At 49.5% G+C, this 23,983-nt stretch overlaps 1 protein-coding gene and 10 non-coding genes across 11 annotated transcripts; 1 reads left to right on the top strand and 10 right to left on the bottom strand.

The window, feature by feature from the left end:
• Positions 1-1,126: 1,126 nt before the first annotated feature.
• Trnag-gcc (transfer RNA glycine (anticodon GCC)) lies at positions 1,127-1,197 on the bottom strand. Its single transcript has one exon. It is a non-coding gene; the product is annotated as a tRNA-Gly (tRNA).
• A 262-nt stretch (positions 1,198-1,459) lies between these two features.
• Trnag-gcc (transfer RNA glycine (anticodon GCC)) lies at positions 1,460-1,530 on the bottom strand. The gene has a single exon. It is a non-coding gene; the product is annotated as a tRNA-Gly (tRNA).
• A 3,583-nt stretch (positions 1,531-5,113) lies between these two features.
• Positions 5,114-5,184, bottom strand: Trnag-gcc (transfer RNA glycine (anticodon GCC)). Its single transcript has one exon. It is a non-coding gene; the product is annotated as a tRNA-Gly (tRNA).
• A 2,890-nt stretch (positions 5,185-8,074) lies between these two features.
• Trnag-gcc (transfer RNA glycine (anticodon GCC)) lies at positions 8,075-8,145 on the bottom strand. The gene has a single exon. It is a non-coding gene; the product is annotated as a tRNA-Gly (tRNA).
• A 262-nt stretch (positions 8,146-8,407) lies between these two features.
• Trnag-gcc (transfer RNA glycine (anticodon GCC)) lies at positions 8,408-8,478 on the bottom strand. Its single transcript has one exon. It is a non-coding gene; the product is annotated as a tRNA-Gly (tRNA).
• Positions 8,479-8,740: 262 nt separating this feature from the next.
• Positions 8,741-8,811, bottom strand: Trnag-gcc (transfer RNA glycine (anticodon GCC)). Its single transcript has one exon. It is a non-coding gene; the product is annotated as a tRNA-Gly (tRNA).
• A 262-nt stretch (positions 8,812-9,073) lies between these two features.
• Trnag-gcc (transfer RNA glycine (anticodon GCC)) lies at positions 9,074-9,144 on the bottom strand. Its single transcript has one exon. It is a non-coding gene; the product is annotated as a tRNA-Gly (tRNA).
• Positions 9,145-9,406: 262 nt separating this feature from the next.
• On the bottom strand, positions 9,407-9,477 carry Trnag-gcc (transfer RNA glycine (anticodon GCC)). The gene has a single exon. It is a non-coding gene; the product is annotated as a tRNA-Gly (tRNA).
• Positions 9,478-9,739: 262 nt separating this feature from the next.
• Positions 9,740-9,810, bottom strand: Trnag-gcc (transfer RNA glycine (anticodon GCC)). Its single transcript has one exon. It is a non-coding gene; the product is annotated as a tRNA-Gly (tRNA).
• A 946-nt stretch (positions 9,811-10,756) lies between these two features.
• Positions 10,757-16,060, bottom strand: LOC144175361 (uncharacterized). The gene is made up of 2 exons (XM_077704443.1): positions 14,999-16,060; positions 10,757-14,011 (listed from the first exon to the last, which is right to left on the bottom strand). The coding sequence occupies exons 1-2, from the start codon at positions 16,058-16,060 to the stop codon at positions 10,757-10,759; spliced, it is 4,317 nt and encodes a 1,438-aa protein (XP_077560569.1).
• Positions 16,061-18,546: 2,486 nt separating this feature from the next.
• Trnag-gcc (transfer RNA glycine (anticodon GCC)) lies at positions 18,547-18,617 on the top strand. Its single transcript has one exon. It is a non-coding gene; the product is annotated as a tRNA-Gly (tRNA).
• The last annotated feature ends 5,366 nt before the right edge of the window (positions 18,618-23,983 follow it).

Genomic DNA, 23,983 nt, shown 5'->3' on the forward strand with positions numbered 1-23,983 from the left:
CGTCCATTGGACCTCCCGCAGAAAGTGTCGCCATGCGGGTTGTGGGTGGAGGGCGCACTCCACTGCGTCTACCCTCGCTTTCCAGAGGGAGTGGAGTCCAATGGCTAGGACACAATCACGGAAATCGGGGTGCTCTGTGTCCACGCACAGGAACTTGAGGCCCGTCCAAGTGACGTTCCACGATGTTCTGAAGCACGATTGTACTTCGTGCCAGAAATACATCGCTGTGTTGCAGTCAAGGAAAGCGTGTTCTATGGTTTCCGGTTTGCCACACAGGAGGCATCCGGCGCCCCAGGGAAGGAAGAAGCCCCGCTCCTGCTGACGCGCCATGACTGGCAACACTGCCGCGTGGAAACGGAAAAAAAAATATTTTGTGCCGACTGGAATGGGCGATTGCCTGACTCGCTTGAGCACATCGCCTCCACCCTGAGGGACCGGAGGCTGACGGTACAGAGGTGGTGGCAACGTCTGCGCTACTAAGTCCCAGTATAACTTTCTTGGGTTCACAGTGAGCAGGTATTCCCAAGAAAAATAGGTCTGCAGTGATGCCACCGCGTTCGCTATCTCCCCGTAGAACCCGGTGATGCGAGAGCTGTGATCGACAGACGCTGACGTGGCAAGCCACGGCCGCAAGTGAAAGGAGCCTAGGCATTGGATGGCCGCTTGAAGGAACGGGTCAACCTGGTCGCGGAAGAAAATGAAGCGCTGGACGACGAGCTTGAGTTCTACGTTTATCAGTCCTATGCCTCCCCCCTCCGCGCTCCAGAAGAGATTCGTTCGGCGCATGGGCTCGTATTGTGACCGCCAAACAAACACCGCCCACGACCGGTGTAGCCTCTCCGACGATGGGCAGTCGGAGTGGATACCGTTCCTCGTCTGATTTCGAAACTAGTTCCTTTAATTAGGTCACTGATGGTGCGAGTGCCCTCTCCGCCACTGCCCGTCACCTTTGACGAATGCTTTTCTAATTCGTCAAGCACGCCTACGATGCGCATAATAAACATATCAAACTTTTAACCCAGCCAGAGAGTGCGAGATGGTTTTCGTTCCCTTCCCACCTGTTACACTCCGATGTAGTGGCCTTCCCTGATTTTGGTAGGACGAATATTTGAAAAAAAAAGCGCACTGCGTCGGCTGGGAATCGAACCCGGGCCACCCGCGTGGCAGGCGAGTATTCTACCATTGAACCACCGACGCCGACGATGGGCAGTCGGAGTGGATTCTGTTCCTCGTCTGATTTCGAAACGAGTTCCTTTAATTAGGTCACTGATGGTGTGAGCGCCATCTCCGCCACTGGACGTCACATTGGACGAATACTTTTCTTGTTCGTCAAGCACATGTACTGTGCGCGTAATAAACATATCTTACTTTAACCCACGCAGAGAGTGAGGGATGGTTTTCGTTCCCTAGCGGGCTTCCTTGATTTTGGTAGGATGAATATTTGAACAAAAAAGTGAACTGCGTCGGCCGGGAATCGAACCCGGGCCACCCGCGTGGCAGGCGAGTATTCTACCACTGAACCACCGACGCTTTTTTTTTTCTTTATTGCCTGCTTGGCGACAACACAACACGCACTGTGCAGTACACAAATTACTAGCTCCAGCCACCAATCGGCTGGAGGGAGTGGCTTAAAACATCTTAAATTGCGCTAGAACATCCAGAACGGGTAACCACTCAGGCTCTTCCGGCATCACTCGATAAACTTCTCTTATATAAGCAACGCTTTCAATGAAGTACTCTCGCACTGTGCGAGCATCCTCTTCGGCATTTTGAACCGCCATGCGAGTTTTCGACATAGAATGCAGACTAAGTGCCATGAACATATCATAGGGCACGCCTCCATCGTTGTTTACGGGCAAAAAGCGAATGCCATAAGGCGTTAATGGTAAGTCTTTTTCCAGGGTTCGTTGGAGGATGTCCCAGTGAAACACCGCATCCCAACAGTCCAGAAAAATGTGCTCAATTGTTTCCAGCTTTTGGCATAGTCTACAGTTAAGTGTCCATGGGTGTACATATAGTCCTTTTTCCTGCAGCCAGGGTTTTACTGGAAGCGTGCCGCTATGAAGTTTAAAGAAGAAAGATTTAACAGATGAACGTACTGGCATTCGTTTCACTCTTTTTAGAACATCTTTTCCTGAACCCACTGCATATAACTGACGATAAACCGGAACAGGCAGACACACATCAATCATATCTTTGTACAAACGTTTTCGCGGTACACTACTCAAATACTCCGAGAAAAACCTAACCCTTAAAATCCTAAAAGCATCCACAACTTCCCGCAAGAACCCACGCACACGTACACATCGCATTTCAGAAGTTGAAACTACATAGTCTGGAATGACATCACGTAGTCGGGCTTGTACCACAGTACGTAGAAAGCAATCTCTCTGATCTCTCAGAAACATAAACCTAGAAACTATTTGTCGGATAAACAAATGTGCCAGTCCCAATCCACCACTTTTCACCGAGCGAAACAAATTAGTTCGACTCATGCGCTCCCAACTTGAGCCCCACAAAAACACCGCAAACACTCTGTGCAGCTTTTGTATGTTCCTTCTTGACATACAAATCGCCTGTAGGACGTACCATACCTTGGCAACAGCAAACACATTACATACTGATGCGCGGGCAAACATTGACAGATCCCTTCCCCCCCATTGTGTTAATTTCTCTCTAACTCTATCAGTTTCTCCGTCCCAGTACTCTCTAGCATCCTGGTAGTTTTCAAGGGGGATGCCCAGATACCTGGCCGGAGTTGTCGTCCAAGGCATGTTCTCGAAAAACACTGGCTTACTTTGCCAGTCACCATGCCAAAATCCTATGCACTTGTTCCAGTTAACTGCACTGGCAGACAACTCGCAAAATCGCTTTAGATCGTTCACCACCTCCCTCACACTTTTCTTATCACTACAAAAAACAGCGATGTCATCGGCATAGGACAAAATTTTAACTTCACTGCAGTGCAAACGGAATCCGTGTATATTTTCATTTTGAAGAATCTTTAAACAAAAGGGTTCAAGATAAATTGCAAACAACAAGGGACTCAAGGGGCACCCCTGCTTCACCGACGACAGTATATCAAAACTTCGTCCCACTTTTTTGTTTACAATAACACGAGCTGAGCACTGAGTGTACGACATCTTTACACCTTCGAGGATGACGGATCCTACGTTAACGTGTTCTAACACTGAGAAAAGAATGTTATGCGCAAGACGGTCAAAGGCCTTCTGCAAATCAATTTGGATCATCGCCACGTGGCCCCCTAGAGCGTCGCAACACTCTAATACACTTCTAGCGACATGAATATTGGTAAAAATAGATCGTCCCTGAATTCCACATGTTTGATGGGTTCCAACAATTGTTTTTATTACTCCTTGCAATCTTCTAGCCAAAACCTTCATGAAAATTTTGTAATCAACATTCGTTAAGCTGATTGGCCGATACGACTCTACCGCCAACAGCTTTTCAGGATCATCAGTTTTAGGAATTAACCCAATATGACTATTCCGGAACGAAGGCGGTGTTCTCTTGGGTTCATACGCTTCCGTTATTACCCTGTACAAAATTAATGCTATATCTTCTTTGAAGAACTTGTAAAACTCGGTTCCCAATCCATCTGGCCCCGGTGACTTCCCTATGGATAATTCGTCGATGGCGTTATTTATCTCCTGCAAACTGATCGGCGCCTCCATGCTTGCTCTGTCATCATCACTTAACTTTGGCATTGACGGCAAGAAAGTTAGCTCGTAATCTTTACTACCTTGCTTTTCAGTTCCCAGCAGTTCCTTAAAATGTTCAAAAAACGCGCGCTCCACGACTTCAGGGTCCCTAGAAACCACATTATTGTATCGAATAGCTTTAATCTCATTCTTTAGCGCATAACCCTTTCCGTCACTCAGGGAACGTTTGGTTGGCGTTTCGCCCAACCAGAGTCGCTCTGCGCGTGCGCGCACTATGGCACCCCTGTACTTCTCGATGTCAATGACCTCCAACTTATTTTTAACTTCTCTTATTTCTTTTGTAAAAGTTCCAGGCTGTTGAGCCTCAATGCCTAGCAAGAAGTGCAATTGCCTTTGTAGTTGTGTTTCCTCCTCCTTTTCTTTATGGCGTATGACGGACGATCTTTCTATTGCACTTATCTTAACGTCACTTTTTAGCTGCTCCCAGACGGTGATAAGTGACCCACTTTCTGTTCCGATTGCCTCCTCTAATCTTTTCTTTACACCAGTTGTGAATGGTTCATCATTCAGTAGTTTTACATTGAGTTTCCAGGTATCCCAGCTAAAGCGAGTTTTCCTTTGCTTCTGACCTATTGTAAACGTTACCATGCTGTGGTCGCTGAAGGACAGCGGTTTCACGTTGTAGGCCTCGCACAGAGGCACAAGACCCAGTGATACGTAAACTCTGTCCAATCTTGCGTGACTTTCACGTTGAAAATGTGTGTACTGTGGTGCATTCATGTTCGACAGAACACACGCGACGTCCTCCAGGCCAAACTCATGCACTAGGCTATTTAAAACCATCGCACTCAAATCATGTGTCGGCGGTTTTTTTGCTCTATCAGCGCTCGAACAGACGCAGTTGAAATCGCCAAGAAATATTACGTGCCTATCGCAGTTTAAATACACTTTCAAACTTTCAAAAAAAAGGCGGCGATCCACTTCCTTATTTGGCGCATATACACAAATCACTCTCCATGCCATTTCCGAGTACAAAAAATCGCACACAATAAAGCGACCGCGTTCGCAAACACTGACACTTTCTTCCAAAATTCCCACAGAATTACGGAGAAAAAGCGCACATCCAGCCGACGCGCCTACCGAGTGGGACACGCAAAACCACCGACGCCGACGATGGGCAGTCGGAGTGGATTCCGTTCCTCGTCTGATTTCGAAACGAGTTCCTTTAATTAGGTCACGGATGGTGTGAGCGCCATCTCCGCCACTGGACGTCACATTGGACGAATACTTTTCTTGTTCGTCAAGCACATGTACTGTGCGCGTAATACACATATCTTACTTTAACCCACGCAGAGAGTGAGGGATGGTTTTCGTTCCCTAGCGGGCTTCCTTGATTTTGGTAGGACGAATATTTGAACAAAAAAGTGAACTGCGTCGGCCGGGAATCGAACCCGGGCCACCCGCGTGGCAGGCGAGTATTCTACCACTGAACCACCGACGCCTTTTTTTTTTTTATTGCCTGCTTTGGCACATACAGAACACAGACATTCATTCACAGACAGCCGTCAACCTGACTTTGGTTGACGTCATGTGTTTAAAAGTCCCTTAGGTGTACCAACGATTCCATGTCTGCAAGACATTCGGGCGGATTCGACACATATTTTTGATTTTCCACGTATTCACTCATTGTCTCTCTAAAATACTGTCTCGCGCTTCGCGCATCGATGTCAGAGTACCTTGCGGCCATTCTTGCTTTCCAAATAGAGCTCAATCCAACAAGCATGATCAGGTCGTAAGGCATACCACCCTCGTTTTCAACAGGCAAGTACCGTATGCCTTGGGCATCCACAGGCAGATCCTTTTTCAGAGTTCGTTGGAGCACATCCCACAGGAACACAGCATCCCAACAATCGATGAATACATGCTCAATAGTTTCAGCTTTTTTGCATATGTTACAGTCAATTCCCCATGGAACGAACAAGTCTTTTTCTGCCATCCACGTCTTAACAGAGAGGGTTCCAGTATGCAGTTTGAAGAAAAAAGTCTTTACGCTAGGGGGTACCTGCATACGCTTAACTCTTTTAAGCACATCTTTACCCCTACCTACTCTATAAATCAACCGGTACATTGGTTCAGGGAGGACTACATCACACACGTCTTTATACAACTTTTTCCTATTTACTTGACACAAGTATTCCCAAGAAAATCGAACAGCCAAGAAACGGCATGACAGTACAACTTCTCTCATAAAACCATGCAGGCCGCCAGGTATAACATTGGACGTGACTATAATATCCGGTAACGCTCTACCCAAGCGCAATTGACAGATAGTTCTTAACGTTGGGTCCTTAACATCGCGGAGAAACAAGAAACGGTTTACAATTTGACGTACAAACAAGTGTGCTAGTCCAAACCTCCGTCCCTGACCCTACGAAACAGGTTTGTCCGGCTTGTCCGTTCCCAGTTTGACCCCCATATAAACACAGCGAATACACGATGCAGTCTTTGAACATTTGCTCGGGAACAGTGAAGAACCTGAAGGACATACCACAGTCTGCTTACAAAAAATAAGTTGCACACAGTCGTTCTTGAAAATATTGATAAGCTCCACCCTTTTCACTTTTCTGCCCTTTCTTTCATTACTTCGGCTTCCTTCCTCCAATACGGATCGCTGTCTTTATAAAATTCCAAAGGCACACCTAAGTACTTTGCCGGTGTGCTGACCCAATTCATGTTAGCGAAGATGCTAGGGGTTGATGGCCAATTTCCATGCCAGAACCCCAGGCATTTTTTCCAGTTTACGGCACTCCCATTCGCCGCACAGGATCGTTTGACGATTTCCACTACCGCATTGATGCTTGCGACATCTGAACAAAAAACAGCAATATCGTCCGCATAAGCTAAGAGTTTAACTTCTGCCCCATGCAGCCGAAATCCGTGTACGCTGTCGCTGCGTATAATACTTAAACAAAGTGATTCAATGTATAAACAAAAAAGTAACGGGCTAAGTGGGCATCCCTGGCGTACAGAGCGCTGTACTTCTATGCTTTCTCCCACAGCCTTATTTACTATTAACCGCGTCTTGCAACACCTGTACGTCATGGCCACACCTTCCCGAATAACAGAGCCAACATTCACATAGTCTAAAATGCACAGCAATATTTCATGGGGAACTCTGTCGAATGCTTTTTCTAAGTCTAGTTGAAGCATCGCTACGTTGGTTCCTGTTGCATCGCAGCATTCCAACACACAACGGGCTGTGTGGATATTCGTGGAGATTGTGCGTCCCCTAATACCACACGTTTGGTGTGGTCCCACAAGTTCTGTCATTACTGTTTGGAGCCTTTTAGCTAGTATCTTCATGAATATTTTATAGTCAACATTGGTTAAACTGATTGGCCTATATGATGTGGACTGACGCAGCATTGCGGGGTCCTCGGTTTTAGGAATAAGAACTGTGTGTGAAACGGTAAAAGACGTTGGCACAACATTAATATCGTAAGCCTCATTATACACATCTGTCAAAATTGGCGCTAATTCATTTCTTAAGGCCTTGTAAAAGGCTGCACTGAGGCCGTCAGGCCCAGGTGACTTTCCAGGGTTGAGATCTTTAATTGCATTCATCACCTCCTCTATTGAAATTGGGAGTTCTAACAGTTCTTTTGTTTCATCCCTAAGTCTGGGCAAAAGATGAAGGTAATCGTTTTTGAAGCGCTCAACATCAACTGGGCTATACGCGAACAATTTTTTGTAGTGTTGGAGAAAGCAGTTTTCTATTTCGTATTTATCACTTGTAACAACCCCTTGCCATTCAACTTCAGGAATGTGATTTCGACGCGCATGCCACTTTTCGGTGCCAAGCGCTCTCTTTGTCGGCGCTTCATCGGCGATAATTCTTTCGGCCCTTGCCCGTACCATCGCTCCGCGATAGCGCTCAGTCTCGAGTGCATCTAGCTTCTGTTTCACTGTTCGTATCTCGGCCGTGAACTCGCCTGGCATTCGGCACTCTTCCCGCGTTAATTTTTCTAGATTCTCGCGCAAAATAGTTTCTTTCTTTCTCTCCTCTCTTTTTATTGCTACCGATCGTTCTATCGCGTCGATTTTAGTTTGCTCTTTGAACCACCGACGCCGACGATGGGCAGTCGGAGTGGATTCCGTTCCTCGTCTGATTTCGAAACGAGTTCCTTTAATTAGGTCACTGATGGTGTGAGCGCCATCTCCGCCACTGGACGTCACATTGGACGAATACTTTTCTTGTTCGTCAAGCACATGTACTGTGCGCCTAATAAACATATCTTACTTTAACCCACGCAGAGAGTGAGGGATGGTTTTCGTTCCCTAGCGGGCTTCCTTGATTTTGGTAGGACGAATATTTGAACAAAAAAGTGAACTGCGCCGGCCGGAAATCGAACCCGGGCCACCCGCGTGGCAGGCGAGTATTCTACCACTGAACCACCGACGCCGACGATGGGCAGTCGGAGTGGATTCCGTTCCTCGTCTGATTTCGAAACGAGTTCCTTTAATTAGGTCACGGATGGTGTGAGCGCCATCTCCGCCACTGGACGTCACATCGGACGAATACTTTTCTTGTTCGTCCAGCACATGTACTGTGCGCGTAATAAACATATCTTACTTTAACCCACGCAGAGAGTGAGGGATGGTTTTCGTTCCCTAGCGGGCTTCCTTGATTTTGGTAGGACGAATATTTGAACAAAAAAGTGAACTGCGTCGGCCGGAAATCGAACCCGGGCCACCCGCGTGGCAGGCGAGTATTCTACCACTGAACCACCGACGCCGACGATGGGCAGTCGGAGTGGATTCCGTTCCTCGTCTGATTTCGAAACGAGTTCCTTTAATTAGGTCACGGATGGTGTGAGCGCCATCTCCGCCACTGGACGTCACATTGGACGAATACTTTTCTTGTTCGTCAAGCACATGTACTGTGCGCGTAATAAACATATCTTACTTTAACCCACGCAGAGAGTGAGGGATGGTTTTCGTTCCCTAGCGGGCTTCCTTGATTTTGGTAGGACGAATATTTGAACAAGAAAGTGAACTGCGTCGGCCGGGAATCGAACCCGGGCCACCCGCGTGGCAGGCGAGTATTCTACCACTGAACCACCGACGCCGACGATGGGCAGTCGGAGTGGATTCCGTTCCTCGTCTGATTTCGAAACGAGTTCCTTTAATTAGGTCACTGATGGTGTGAGCGCACTCTCCGCCACTGGACGTCACATTGGACGAATACTTTTCTTGTTCGTCAAGCACATGTACTGTGCGCGTAATAAACATATCTTACATTAACCCACGCAGAGAGTGAGGGATGGTTTTCGTTCCCTAGCGGGCTTCCTTGATTTTGGTAGGACGAATATTTGAACAAAAAAGTGAACTGCGCCGGCCGGAAATCGAACCCGGGCCACCCGCGTGGCAGGCGAGTATTCTACCACTGAACCACCGACGCCGACGATGGGCAGTCGGAGTGGATTCCGTTCCTCGTCTGATTTCGAAACGAGTTCCTTTAATTAGGTCACGGATGGTGTGAGCGCCATCTCCGCCACTGGACGTCACATTGGACGAATACTTTTCTTGTTCGTCAAGCACATGTACTGTGCGCGTAATAAACATATCTTACTTTAACCCACGCAGAGAGTGAGGGATGGTTTTCGTTCCCTAGCGGGCTTCCTTGATTTTGGTAGGACGAATATTTGAACAAAAAAGTGAACTGCGTCGGCCGGAAATCGAACCCGGGCCACCCGCGTGGCAGGCGAGTATTCTACCACTGAACCACCGACGCCGACGATGGGCAGTCGGAGTGGATTCCGTTCCTCGTCTGATTTCGAAACGAGTTCCTTTAATTAGGTCACGGATGGTGTGAGCGCCATCTCCGCCACTGGACGTCACATTGGACGAATACTTTTCTTGTTCGTCAAGCACATGTACTGTGCGCGTAATAAACATATCTTACTTTAACCCACGCAGAGAGTGAGGGATGGTTTTCGTTCCCTAGCGGGCTTCCTTGATTTTGGTAGGACGAATATTTGAACAAAAAAGTGAACTGCGTCGGCCGGGAATCGAACCCGGGCCACCCGCGTGGCAGGCGAGTATTCTACCACTGAACCACCGACGCCGACGATGGGCAGTCGGAGTGGATTCCGTTCCTCGTCTGATTTCGAAACGAGTTCCTTTAATTAGGTCACTGATGGTGTGAGCGCACTCTCCGCCACTGGACGTCACATTGGACGAATACTTTTCTTGTTCGTCAAGCACATGTACTGTGCGCGTAATAAACATATCTTACTTTAACCCACGCAGAGAGTGAGGGATGGTTTTCGTTCCCTAGCGGGCTTCCTTGATTTTGGTAGGACGAATATTTGAACAAAAAAGTGCTCTGCGTCGGCCGGGAATCGAACCCGGGCCACCCGCGTGCAGGCGAGTATTCTACCACTGAACTACCGACTTTTTTTTTTCTTTATTAGCAGTCTTCAACACAAACTTACAACACAAAAATAACCACACTGCATTTGGTACAACACACACCGACATAAACATACCAGCCGTGCCTCTGTCTAGGCTTTGTCATTTAATCATCACTTTAGAGAAATTAACGGCTCTAGAAAATCCAACCAATCTGGTACTGGCTGCTGGACTCTCAGCCCCTCTACGAACTGCGTGTTGTAAGAGATACTTCTCCTGTCGTTGCAGGTTTTTGAATTAACCCAGAAGAAGCACTTCGATATTTCGTTCGTTAAACTGTTTATTTCACTTCTCGTTGGAGCCAATTCGAGCAGTCGCCGAAACGATGCTCGTCCGTGGGCCCCTCCGAGTCGTTTTCCTTGCTTTCCGCTTTCGCGGTCACCAAGAGCCGGGCCGCTCCCTCGCTTCCCCGAATTCCGCGAGCGGCCCCTCCCTCCAGTCGTGGTGTCCCGTTACGGCCAGAGGCGCCTCTTAATGGCTTTTCCTTTCCTGCGCCCGGCCGTTCTGTCGTCCCTCTGTGGGCTCTCTCCACGACTGGACGGAAGGTCCGCGCACAGTTCTAACACTCCCCCCCGCAATGAGACAGGGCTCATTCTACGTTATGTTGTTTCCAATGGGAACAGGAGCTGAACCGGTCGCTTTACTGTTTTTCCCTGCGGCACCCTGACCTCACAAGAGCGGATTTTGCCGTCTCGGCCGGGAAACACTGCTGTCACGATGCCGGTCTTCCAGAGCAGCCGCGGGCGGTCCTCCCGTATTAACACCACGTCGCCGACCCCAGGGACCCCTCCTTTCGTTTTCTTCGAGGCGTAGGCCGAGCGAAGCTGCCCCAAGTATTCTTTTCGCCACACATTCCAGAACAGATGTAGGATCTGCTTTCGTTTTTGCCAGAGCAGTCGGAGCGAGGTCGCAGAGCTTTCCACGAATTTTTCCTCGTGCAGTGGCAGTGTGGTTAGGCGTCTTCCGGCCAAGAAGCAGGCTGGTGTGAGGGGGGCACCATCGTTAGGGTCGTCGTAAGTGTAAGTGAGGGGCCTAGAATTTATGACTGCTTCGACCTCGGCGAGCACCGTTGACAGCTCGACAAAGCCAAGGGTCTGCCGGCCGATGGTCTTCTTTAGGGCCAATTTTACACTTCGAACCATTCTCTCATAGAACCCTCCCCACCACGGCGCTCGTTCAGCAATAAACTTCCACTCAATGCCCGAGTTGGAGAAGTAGCTCTGGGAATCGGGGTGCCGCAGGGCCTTCCAAAGATTGCCCATGTCTTTAGAGGCGCGTTTGAAAGTCAAGGCATTGTCCGAGTAAACTACTCGGCATAACCCCCTGCGTGACACAAAGCGACGAAAGGCATGGATGAAAGTTCCTGTGCTCATGTCCGTAACGAGTTCCAAATGCACTGCTCGCGTCACGGCACAGGTAAACAACACTATATACACTTTCACCATCTTGTCCTTCTCGTTCACAAAAAGGGGGCCGGCAAAGTCAATGCCGACAACCTCAAAGGGCTCTGCTTTGGTGGTCCGTTCGGGGGGAAGGAGTCCGGTGTCTGCCTCGATGTGGGAAGCACTGTACCGCCGGCACACAGCACAAGATCGCACCACACTTTTCACGAGTTGGCGTCCACGCACAATCCAGTATCGTTCGCGCAGCTGCACGAGTGTGTCTCTGGCGCCCGCGTGTAGGAGTTGCAAATGTGCTCGATTTACCAGCAGGACTGTGTATCGGTGCTCCTTGGGCATCACGATCGGGTGGCGCTCATCCCTCGTCTTGTTCGCAGAGCAGAGTCGGCCGCGTATTCTGAGCAGGCCCTTTTCGTCTGTAAACAAGTTAAAGTCCTTCAACGAAGAGTCGTTTGAAAGCTTCATACGCTGTGTCGTGCGGCGTATTTCGTCCGAAAAGGCCGTTTGTTGAGCTTTCTTCAGCCAGTACTCTTCGGCTCGTTCAATCTCGGCTGCCGTCAATGGACCGGAAGTCTTTTCCTTGCTTCGCAGGTTATGCAGAAAGCGCATAACCCAACCCGTCACGCGATTCACCTTTGTCGCCGAACTGAAACGCGTCAACTTCAGGAGATCGGGTTGTTCCTCGCAAGTCGTTGTCGCTACATTCACTTCCTTTTTCGTTTCCAACTCTTCAGGCGTGAAACCAGACGGACGCTCCTCGGACGGCCATACTTCCTCCTGTTGTCTTATCCATGATGGACCGTGCCACCACATGTCGCTCGATTTTAGGCTAGCCGCGGTCATGCCCCTCGTCATGAGATCGGCGGGATTACCTTTGCCTGGGCAATGCCTCCACTGTGCGACGTCCGTGTTTTGTTGGATCTCTGCAACCCGGTTCTTTACGAACTCCTTCCACCTTGCCGCGTCACCTCGGATCCAGTGAAGGGTGATCATCGAGTCCGTCCACAAGTGGATGCTGTCGATATGAAGCTTGAGGCTTGACCCGATGAATTGGCAAAGTCGAGATGCCATCAAGGCTCCCATCAGCTCCAGCCTTGCCAATGTGATGGGCTTCACTGGTGCCACGCGGCATTTGGCCATGATCAGGGTGCAGGTTCGTTCTCCTGTGCTGCTCTCTGTGCACAGGTATGCAGCCGCACCGTACGCCTTCTGGCTGGCGTCGCAAAACACGTGTAGTGTGCGGTGCACAGGGTTCCCTCCGATATTTCCCTCGTACGTTCGGGGAATGCTCATCTCACTGAGCAAAGGTAGCTCCTGGCACCACTTCGTCCATTCGTTCAGTAGATGGTCGGGTAAGGGGTCATCCCAGGCGATGTTTGCCTTCCAAATTTCCTGGAAGAGTGTTTTTGCCCTCACTGTGAAAGCTGACAGGAGACCAAGTGGGTCGTACAGCCGAGCGCTTGTCTGTAGGACGAAGCGCTTCGTGTTTCTTTGCTCCGCAGAAAATTTGATGACAGGATCTGGAGCAAAGGTTAGGAGGTCTTCGTTAGGTAACCACGTAAGGCCGAGAACCTTTAGCAGGTTGGCGGGTTGACCAAGAGGTACTTCGTTGAGGCTGTCCTGCGCGAAAAGTTCTCTCATTTGGCTACTGTTAGACCCCCACTTGTGCAGGCGCATCGACGCTGCAGCGAAAATGCGGTTAACCTCGCCGTACACCTTTACCGCTTCCTCTTCGCTGGAGGCGCCGCACAGCACGTCATCGACGTAGATGCAGTTTTTCAGCATCTTCGCTGTTTCTGGGTATTGCTGCTCCATTTTCTCAAGGTGGCACTGCAGCGTTGCCGCCAAAAGGAAAGGGCTTGATGTTGTCCCGAACGGCACTCGAGTCATCCTGTATGCAGCGATTTGCGGCAAGGGCTTGTCATTTTCGGGCTTACGAGCAAACCACAAAAATCTAAGCGCATCGCGGTCTTCAGGGGCGACACTTATCTGCAGAAACGCCTTTTCCGCATCAGCGACGAGTGCGACTGGGTGGCTTCGGAAATTTAGTAGCAGGCGCACGAGGTCTGGATTTAGATTTGGCCCACTGTCCAAGTTGTCGTTCAGCGAGTTTGCGTCCGTACTGTGCGATGACGCGTCGAACACGATCCTGAGCTTGGTTGTCGTGCTGTTGTCTCGGAGAACAGGTTGGTGCGGCATGTAATAGGTACGCTGATTGCCGTCGTGTGGATCAGTGGGCGCTTCCTCTGCTACGCCATCGTCAATCAGTCGCCGCATCTCGGTGTCGTACCTTTCCATGAGTTCCGGGGCTCTGTTGAGCCTTTTTGTCAGGGAACGAAATCGTTTCTCTGCCACTGCGCGGTTGTCTGACAACTTTACGTTATTCTTCCACGGCAGCTTCACCTGGTAGCGGCCGTTAACTGTCTCGATGTTGTTCTTGAATTCGTCCTTGACCTGACAGTTCGAGGGATTTTGTGTTGTTTCCGACACACCGACGCCCTCTAGCTCCCAAAACTGCCTCAAAATTGGCGCTGTTTCTTGGTCGGCTACTGTCGTACGTAGGACGACCGCGTGGGCACAGTTAACCAGCTGACATGTTGTCGAAGTCTGACCCTGAACTGCCCAACCGAATATTGTCTCCACTGCCATGAGTTTGTTTTGCAGCTTTCTTACAGAGCCCGTAATGCACTCCCAATAATAATCAGAGCCAACAAGGATTCCGGTGCTCGCGTTCGTTAGCAGTGTTGTGTCGTCACCGAGTGGGCAGCGAAGTTCTTCTAGCGACTTGCGAATTTCGTCGTCAGGGCAGGGAATTTGTTGCTCGCAGATTGAGGGTGTTTCCAGCGCCTCAATTACCCGTTCCGTGTTTGCATTATGCCTGCTGATGAGGCGAACCTCAACCACCCGGAATGTTCGTGCGTCGCTCTGCCCTCCAAACACTCCAATCGACAGTTTCTCCGTGCGGAGCGGCCGACAGCCGAGTCTCTGAGACAGCTCCTCCGTAATAAACGATCGTTGGCTGCCGCTGTCGAAAAGGATTCTTGTGATACTCTTTGTGCTCTGTCCACTGCTCCACGCTGTCACAGTCGGCATGAGTACGGAGGGGCGATCGGTTGTGTTCTCGGATGCATGCAGAGAGATGGGAGCGTTAAACACCTCCTTCACCTTCGTTTCTTCGCCATGCGCATGCATTTTTCTCAAGAACTCCGGGTCGCACATCGTCGTTGCGTGTCGTCGTTTGCAAGCTTTGCATTCGATGCTTGCCCTACAACGCTTTGCAAGGTGTCCGCGCTTGGTGCAGCGGAAGCACCTGCCTTTCGATGTTAGTATGGCCTTCTTTTCCCTCAGGTCTATTTTTGCATTGCAGTCGGGAGTGTCGTGTGCCTTCGATTGACAAAGTAAGCACTGTGTGTCGGACGACGTCCCGTGCAAGGCCGCTACCGTTGGGGTTCTAGGGGGGCCCTTGTCTGATGCCGCGTGATGCTTGCGAAAAGGAGGCGGGGGCTTACCGTGGTTGTCGTCGGGTCGGCTTTCCGCTGCCCTCTCACGGCTCTCCAGCTCTCGTCGGTAGAAGTGGAGGAGAGATCGGAGTGGAGACCCTTGAGATGATGCTGATGAGCCGGTTGATGCAGAGTCGCCGTTCGCTGATGCTGCACTGCTTGTCCCGTCACTATCCTCGGCTTGCCGGCGGTGATAATCCAAAATCATGTCCGCTGGAAGCACACGTAGCAGCACGGGGTAGAGCATTGCGCTGTACGACTCGTCCGCCACACCTAACGACTTGAGTCCTCGCATGTGCACCTGTAGCCTGTCGTAAAGACGCCGCAGGGCGGGCACATTCTTTGACGACGTCAACGGCTGCGCGTCGATGAGGCCTTGCATGTGCTCTTGTATCAACGCCGCTGGGCTGCCGAAACGCTGCTGTAGAAGATCGACGGCGTCGCTGTAGCACTGGGCAGTCGCTGGGAGTCCTGCAATAGCAGCCGCAGCATCTCCGGTGAGCAGGGACCTCAGGTAGTGGAATCGGTCGCTTGCAGTCAAGTCCGCATTCTTGTGCACTGATTGTTCGAATTGTTCCCAAAACGGTTGCCAATTTTTCCGCTTGCCGTCAAACCGAATGAGTTCTAATTTTGGCAGCTTTGCTTTTGGGGCTGAAGTTTTCTGCGGTTGAGGCTCGTTGCTGCTCGTACTTGGAGCCTGTGCCTGACGAGAAAGACGTTGAGTCTCGATCTTGTGCTTGAGCCTGCCCAATGAATTGGCGATCTTGTCGGAATATTCCAAGACCTGCTCGAACTCTTCGTCAGCGTCCTCATCTGTCAGGCACCGCTCGATCGCCGCGTCCACTTCTGACAGCTTGACGCTGGCCATTTCAAGGCGCTGCAGGATTGCCTTCAATGCTTCGACGGTCGGCTCGGCGCTGGCCGCAAAGCATTCGTCGATTTCTTTAACGATGCGGGTTACCTGTGATCGGACAGCCCGTCGTTTCTTTCGTTGAATCTCCATGTCGGTGCTTGAAGTGGAGTCGATGGGGTCCGGTCGATGTGATAATCCGTTCCCGGGTTTCGGCACCAAAATTGTGTTGTAAGAGATACTTCTCCTGTCGTTGCAGGTTTTTGAATTAACCCAGAAGAAGCACTTCGATATTTCGTTCGTTAAACTGTTTATTTCACTTCTCGTTGGAGCCAATTCGAGCAGTCGCCGAAACGATGCTCGTCCGTGGGCCCCTCCGAGTCGTTTTCCTTGCTTTCCGCTTTCGCGGTCACCAAGAGCCGGGCCGCTCCCTCGCTTCCCCGAATTCCGCGAGCGGCCCCTCCCTCCAGTCGTGGTGTCCCGTTACGGCCAGAGGCGCCTCTTAATGGCTTTTCCTTTCCTGCGCCCGGCCGTTCTGTCGTCCCTCTGTGGGCTCTCTCCACGACTGGACGGAAGGTCCGCGCACAGTTCTAACACTGCGTGACACTCTCCCGCAGAAACTTCCGGGCCGGTCGAGCATCCACGTCGCCATGGAGCCACGCCATGCGCGCCCTCCATATGCTGTGAAGGCCCAGGAGCATTATTAAATCGTAGGGGACTCCTTCGTTATTCTCTGTGGGTAAATACCGTATACCATGCGGGGTAAGTGGGAAAGTCTTTGTGTAGAGTTCTCTGCATAACATCCCAAAAGTGAACCGCCATCCAGCAGTGTATAAAAACGTGGTCTATGTTATCCGGTTGTTTACAAATTGTACAGTCAGTACCCCACGGTGTATCTAACCCCTTTTGTTTTAGCCATGTTTGCACATTAAGTGTCCCCGAATGAAGTTTGAAAAAAAAAGGACCTCACCCCCGGTTTTACAGCCATACGCTTAACTCTTACCACTGAACCACCGACGCCAACGGAGGGAGGATAAATCTCGTCACATATAAGCCTTTTTTCGCTATGTCCAAAGATATGTAGGTCACTGGGCTTCGTCTAAGAGCAATGGGAGCGTTCTTTCCGCTGCACCGAACTAATAACTTCGTTGCGCTTCTAATAACAAACAGTTGCACAGTGTGCGTTTATAATGACGTGCATTGTACTCTCAGCAAAACACTTGTGGCGAAGGTACCTTAACGTCACCTGGAAAAAAAAAATATCATGACGTAGCTTTTTTTTTGCGTTTTACAGCAGGCTATTGTTGGCAAACACCCCGCTTCGTTCTCTCTCTTTTTTTTTTTTTTTGGCGCCCGTAGGGCTAGAGTAGTACTAAAACTATTTATTGGACCGAGAGACCGATGATCTAAACAGGGGAAGGGCGAGGGGGGGAATTAAAGCACTGGTGCATAAAGCATGCTCGGCCTGATCCCAGCTTTAGGCCCGCTGTTTTCTGAACCTGCCGAGGCTGACCGTACGTTTCCTCCTCTCGCGTTGTTCACGCTCATCCTCTCCCTTCGGCCACATGTTCACCTTCAACGCTTATATTTTGATATAAGATGACGTATATTTATAAAAAGAATGCCTTCCCAGCAATGCATTTGTGTTTGGCAGTGAAGCTGGCTTTAAATTTAAGGAGATGGGTGTAAACCTAGTCTTCCCAAGCAGATTTTCCCTCATTGTGTTTGAACCAGCCTTATTGTGAATGCGGCATCAAATGAAAGCGATGCAGCTTTTATCGAGCAGCGTAGCGTTCTAGCCGAAATTGAAATATGGTTACAGATTCAGTGAGACCTGTTTAATGTGCATTTTACAGAAACACCTCTGGAGTCCCAAGAATTTCTCGCCACATCATTCAGACTATCTACGGCCAATGCACTGTGGTCCAGTTCCAGTTCATGGACACCGCTCTACCGATAAGCCAACACTGCGTATGCAGTGTGTATGAGGCCGGACTCCCCCCCTCTCCCTCCGTAAATTATATTGTGTTTAAATTAGCGGGGAGTAGACGGAGACACCCACCCTGAAAAAAAAAATAATAAAATCACAGAGGAATATTTTTAGGCCGCAATTCACGCGGCATGCGACAACGACGATCCATTATTCGGCAATGCGCCTGTAGCAAGACAAAAAATATCAAGAAAGCGGATTATGTACAGAGTGTTTCTGCATTCCTAGAACATTTAATAAGCGGTTTAGCACTGCAGTGACGCCAATAAAGCGCTATTATTTAAAAATCTCCGTCATTTACAGAACCAGATTTTGTGGAACATAGTGTTGTTCACCCAACGTGTAGGCAGTAGCAGTGCAATTGTGGTTGTGAGATATTTGTGGTGACTTCGTTTCATCGTCCTCTTCACGTCCTCCTCTCCTCTACTCCGCTCCCCCACGCCTCCACTTCTACCCTTCTCACATTACACTCTCCCCTCCTCTATCTCTCCCTCTCAGTCCTCCTCCTCTCCCTCCGCCATTCTCTCCCTCTGTGCCCGCATGAAAGGACAATAATTGCGTGACCTACATAGAGACAACGGTCGCGAAACCGGATGCGGATAGATTTCTATTTATTCGAGCAGTGGAGATCTCCAGGTATAAAACGTCGGCGTCGGTGGTTCAGTGGTAGAATACTCGCCTGCCACGCGGGTGGCCCGGGTTCGGTTCCCGGCCGACGCATGAGCATTTTTTTCTTGCATTTTTATGGTCGAAGCCTTTTAGTGGTTTGGGCTGTTGGCGTCTCCTGTCATCGTCGTAATCGTCATCTCGTGTAGTCACGCTACTAAAACATCGGCAAACCCGTTTACGCCTCGCTCTAGAACGCAACGCGTAGTAAAAGAAAATTTGCAGAAACATCTACGTTTGTATCCTAAGATGTAAGGCGCGATAGCGATACTTCGACTCCCACTGAGCGTTTCCGTACGCCGCTGCTGCATTCCTTATCTATGCTTCACGAGCACGAAAGGTTATCAAAAAGAGAAATACTAGCAACCAGGCTTTTTAATCACTGTGTACCAGGAGAGACATAGACTCTCTGTGCTTCTGTGGCTGAAAATGTGAGCTTGAAAGGTTGCGAATGCGAGATGTTGGTCAGTTTGATCGAGGAGGAGTCAATGCCAGTGTATCAAAATGTTTACTCTGTGATGTCTAGGCCGGGCTGAACAATTAGTTTTTTCAGAGAGAGAGAGACAGAGAGAGAGAAGATGTTTCTACCGGAAGAAATAGTTGTGGTTTAAAAAAACGGGGTAAAGAAATGGCAGAGAGATCAAAGGTGGAACCTGAGCCTACGGTAGCAGATGCAGCAGCTCCTTCCCTTGCCCTCTCAATCAGCTCGCACTGATTTTGAGGTAACGAGCTGTTAAAATCTGCCTCCCATGCCTCAAAGAAGTGGATGATGTTATATTTGAGTTGTTCTCCCCTGCCCATACCGTTGGACATGGCTAGGTCACACGCAAGAGGGTGGATGCTTCCCCAATTTTAGCAGAGTTCTAAGTTAATGCCTGATGTTCCGACCGAACACCTGAACGCTCATGGATTTTCAGGTAACTGCGTTGGTTTATCGTCCACAGAGTTTGTGATTCGTTAGCATTTAGGCTTTGTTGTAGCAAGGGGAAGCATTGTGTTCCTAGGCATAGGATGAAAATTCGTTGTTACCATTTTTCGAAGAATGAAGTGTAGTAGTCGTGGTCACAATGAAGGAGCATGCTATGCGAGTTCGTCTTGCATAGTGTGTCGCTCGCTTTCAGACCATTGGATCCGCCTGTAAAGGTGACGTTGTTAACTTTCTGCATTATCGATGGGAATATCTTACCTAAGTGCTTGGTATTTTGCCTCCAGAAAACTGTACAATGTTCTTTGTGAGTCTGCAATGATGTTACACTTCTATTTGATGATTCCGCTATTCAGATCGCCAAGAGGATGGCTCCACCTTCCACTTCTTTGTTCCTGTATGTTGGAGGATCACGCAGCCACAAAGATTGTCACAGCAGTCAACTACGAAAATTGGGGCCTCGTGCTTTCGTACATCCCGAAGTCGGTGTATACTTGGGTCTCATGATATTGAAACTTTCCCCGAAGGAACTTGAGCCTGCCATACCGCCCCTTCATGTGTAGGATTGTATCCATATTTTTGGTAGACGAGAGTTTTTGTGCGGGGTCGCTGGATCGGTGCGATGTCTGTCATGGCGTGAAGTGGTTTTCTTTCAATGGGGGGGTGGGGGGGGGGGGGGGTTGACTGTCTTTTCATTTCTGTTTTGGAGTGCCTCTTTGTGGCGCCTGTTTCTTTTAAAAGGGGGTATGTTGGCCCTTCCCGATTTTGTTTTTACATTCGCTTTCTTGGTGCTAGGCGAGTGGCTTCTCTGATTTATTGAAGGCCTCTCCCATTGACCTTCATTCGCTGTTGTCCTGCGCTTCCAGAGTCCATTCTTTGCTCCGAATATTGTTATTTCATCCCTCCATCGAGTAAATGTCCGTCCCCTTCTTCTACGGTCAAAATTGCGAGGTTGAGAACTGCATTATATGCTGTCCTAGTGATGGTGTTTCTTTCACTTTCTTCGGTGCGGGTAAATTTGTGGTACGGCAGACTCTGCAATATTCTGGTCATGATCAGTGGTTGCATGAGGGAAAACGCGTGAAGACGCGTGTCCTTTCTTTTGTGTCCGACGTTGTATCACGTCCTCCATTTTAATCTTCTGTTGCCGTAGCGCCACATTAAAGGTTTAGCGGCGCCCTCGAATCTTGCTGCCTCAGTCGTAGCTTCCGGGTGGCCGCGGCGACGTATTTCCGTGGACGCCTGATGAGCACGGCTGACAGCGGGCGGCTAGGAGCCACGGATAAACGGAGAAATGAGCCTAATAACGCTATCGCGTTAAAACACCGGGACACTCGTTTACGCCTCGCGCTGGAGAGCTTCGTGCTTCAAAGACAAGGGACATTTACAGCAAAGCTGTATACCTCTACCGCCAATGCTTTCATCTCCGTTGGCAAAAACGCCAAGGCGCCAAGAATACCTTTATGCACTGCTTGCTTCGCTCCTCCCCAGGTTTCACGTTAGTGGAGATGGTTCGGGATTTTTTTTTTTTCAAATCAATCACCGCCGTTTTCAGCATTCAGTTGCGTGGATAATAATGTTCTTTACCGAACATGTCCGCAAATAAGAAAAGTAATTTCTGGTTCATTTAAAGGAAATCTTATTCGTGTTTGGAAGCCCTGCTAAAACAGAGCTGCAGTGTGGGGTTTGCACGCGTCGCAGCAGATATGCCTTTAAGTTTTAGATGCGACGCTCAGAGCATCTCTTGTCGGCGGCTTTGTCCTTCCTGCGTGCGTCCGTTGTTGTCCGCGTGCGTCCGTTGTTGTTGACCGCAGCCACTCTCCCCCTCTCCTCTTCGATAGCGAACACTCTCTCGCGAGGGGCATTGGATTGGATTCAATTGGATTGGATTGGCTTGGCTTGTCTTGACTTGGATTTAGATTGGATTGGATTAAAGTGGATTGTGTTGGATTGTGTTGCGTCATAGCCGTGGCACTCTCTCTCTCTCCGCGGTCTCCTCTCCTTCGGGCGCGCTGCGCATATAACCGGTGTGCCGCTCTCCGGCGGCCTTTCGGTCGACGGTTGCTTTCCGCTTGCGCTTGAACCCCCCTCAGCGTCGCATCACACCAGGGTTCCCGCGAGGGGAGGTGGGCGTAATTTTTTTGCTTTGTTTCTGCTGTGATTTTCTTTAAAGTGGGTATCAAGTTCGTTTGTTCCTGCAACAGCCGCGATATTACTTACCGCGCTCGAATGAAGTCATTCCAGTGCCCAGAAAAAAAAACTCCAAAAAGGGGGAAATTGAGAAAAAATCTTTTGAGCAAGTTTTTAAGTTATCGGATGGGGTCGGGGATACAGCAGTATAGGGTTTGGCTTAGGTATTTTGTGTGGCCCCTGTTATAAGTACTGGAAGCGCTTGTTGACTACGTTCTGAAACAAGTTGAAAATTGGGTCGGGGTCCCTTTAAACACACCTCTTCATGATAAGCAGCCAATCATTACCCGCAATTGTCGAATACCAGTAGTTTTATTACAGCAATATTGCCAGGTGCTTGTTTCTTGGGATTGCCAGGGGTATTAGCTTAAAGGAGCCACGAATACAAAATACAAGTTGGTTTTATTAGAAAGACTGCTTAGTCCCGATAACAATGATACCAATATCATCGCAATCTTCGAACAAATAACGGAGATATTAAAGAAAACGTGTGAAGCAGTCGCGACCCCCTAGCCAATTTCCCGCAACTTTTCTATGATGTCACGGAACCTTGTTTGTGCGATTGGCGGCCGCTTAACTTACCTGTCGCGACGACACATGACTGGACGTCTGTAATGGGGCCTCTAGTTCCATTTGACAGCATCACTTGAATGCTAACGTGCAGTTAACGCACTGAAAATTGTTTTATTGTTGGCCCGTATGACGTCATTCTTGCTCATAACACGTCACTGTGGTGCAAAATTTGGAAGTTTTTGAATACTTCTTGCTTTTTTTTGTTAAAAAAGCATCTTTTGTGGCTGTAATGGAGCTGAGTGAGATACTGAATCCTAGTTCTTTCAAATTAAACCAAGTTGTATTTTCTCTTCATGGCTCCTTTAAAGGGGTCCTGAAATACCTTACGCCGATGCATGGATGTACATGTACCCAAATAAAGCAATGTATTTGCAATCTCCTCCCGCAAGAATTTTGTTAAAGCGATGAGTATTAGCTGAGAAATCGTAAATCAAAAACCGCGCATTATCGTCGCTCCGCGTTTCCTCCTCCTTTCGACTTACTCTCCGCTGTTGACGGCGCGCGAGCTTTGCCTCCCATGATGCTGCGCTCCGTAGCGGTGACGTACTTCCGCTATTACGCTGCTACTGTCGTCTGCTACGGGCAAGCTTTGTTGACACCATGAATCCCGCACTTGGCTCAAGGCTGGAAAACCGAACGAAAAATCTGGCCGCATGTGTGCGGCGGCATCGCCTTGCCCTTTCGCGGTGTTCGTTGGTGCAGTTGCTATCGGTGGCACGTGACTTTTTATCGGCGGCGAACTCGCAGCCGTACGGGGAAGATCGTGCGCTCGTTCCCTTTGATGCACCGACACTGTTTATCCAAAAAGTGCCGTATCAGATGTGGCCCCGCTGGTGCCGGGTCTTATTTTGCGGCGGTCGTAATTCCTGCCGGCGGCATGTGAAAAAGACATTTTAAATCGATACAGAACCCGTGCACAAAACCCTTCAATCATGTGACCAGTTCAGCTTGGGGCGACGCGTGGTGGAGAGCGGCAACGTTGGCAAAGCATGCTCCACCGCGGCTCTGAGCTTTCTAGCGCTGGAGCGAGCGCCACTTCTTTGAGTATCTCCAACATCGGTTGCCTTGACAACAAGGCACAAACCACTGTAGAACTCAGTTACGGTTGCGTGTTCCCGGTTCAGCTCGGGGCCCCACCTCGCGACATGTGGGCACTGCAGGCGTACCACCCACTCCCATTGGGAAGTGCGAGATGCGTTTGACATTACAGGAGGCGATGGTGTGTGTGTGTTGTGGACGTCTTTGTTTCGCGATGCAATGCGACGTTGTGCTTCTGCGGGTGGATAGTGCTTCCCATGGTCTGGGTTATCTTTCTCGAGCGACGTACGACTCAACTTCGCATGGGGTATGTGCAGTGTGCGTGGCTAAAAGCCATCTCGGCTTGTGCGCCGGAGTTAAGTGACTTGCTGTTCGTCCCCGCAAACCGCGCGCGAGGTGAGTGCCGTATTTACGACGGGCAGGAGGAGGCAACCCATCGTCTTTCAATCGCGGTTCAGACTTGCAACGCATGTTGTGACGTTGTGTTCGTTCGAAACCCATCTCTGGATTGTTTTGAAGTAGAATAAAATGTATGCGTCAAACCCGGGCATGCGGCTCAGGGCGTTCTCTGCGATTGCACGAAAGAAGTGCCACGGGGCTTCAACGCTTTCTTTACGGAACGTACTCAGGTAAGGGAATATCCATGTCGTGTTATGGCCGTGCTGCATTTAATACAAACGGTTAAACGGTTGTT

The sequence above is a fragment of the Haemaphysalis longicornis genome, unplaced genomic scaffold (genome assembly GCF_048455015.1).
Source record: "Haemaphysalis longicornis isolate Haplotype H1 unplaced genomic scaffold, Haemaphysalis longicornis Haplotype H1 scaffold_3, whole genome shotgun sequence".
NCBI lineage: Eukaryota > Metazoa > Arthropoda > Arachnida > Ixodida > Ixodidae > Haemaphysalis > Haemaphysalis longicornis.

Coding starts and splice junctions, on each gene's coding strand:
- LOC144175361 (XM_077704443.1), bottom strand. CDS start 16,060: ATGGAGATTCAACGAAAGAAACGACGGGCTGTCCGATCACAGGTAACC. Junction 14,012..14,998: donor GCCCCCCTAGAACCCCAACG/GTAGCGGCCTTG, acceptor TCGAACTGTCAG/GTCAAGGACGAATTCAAGAA.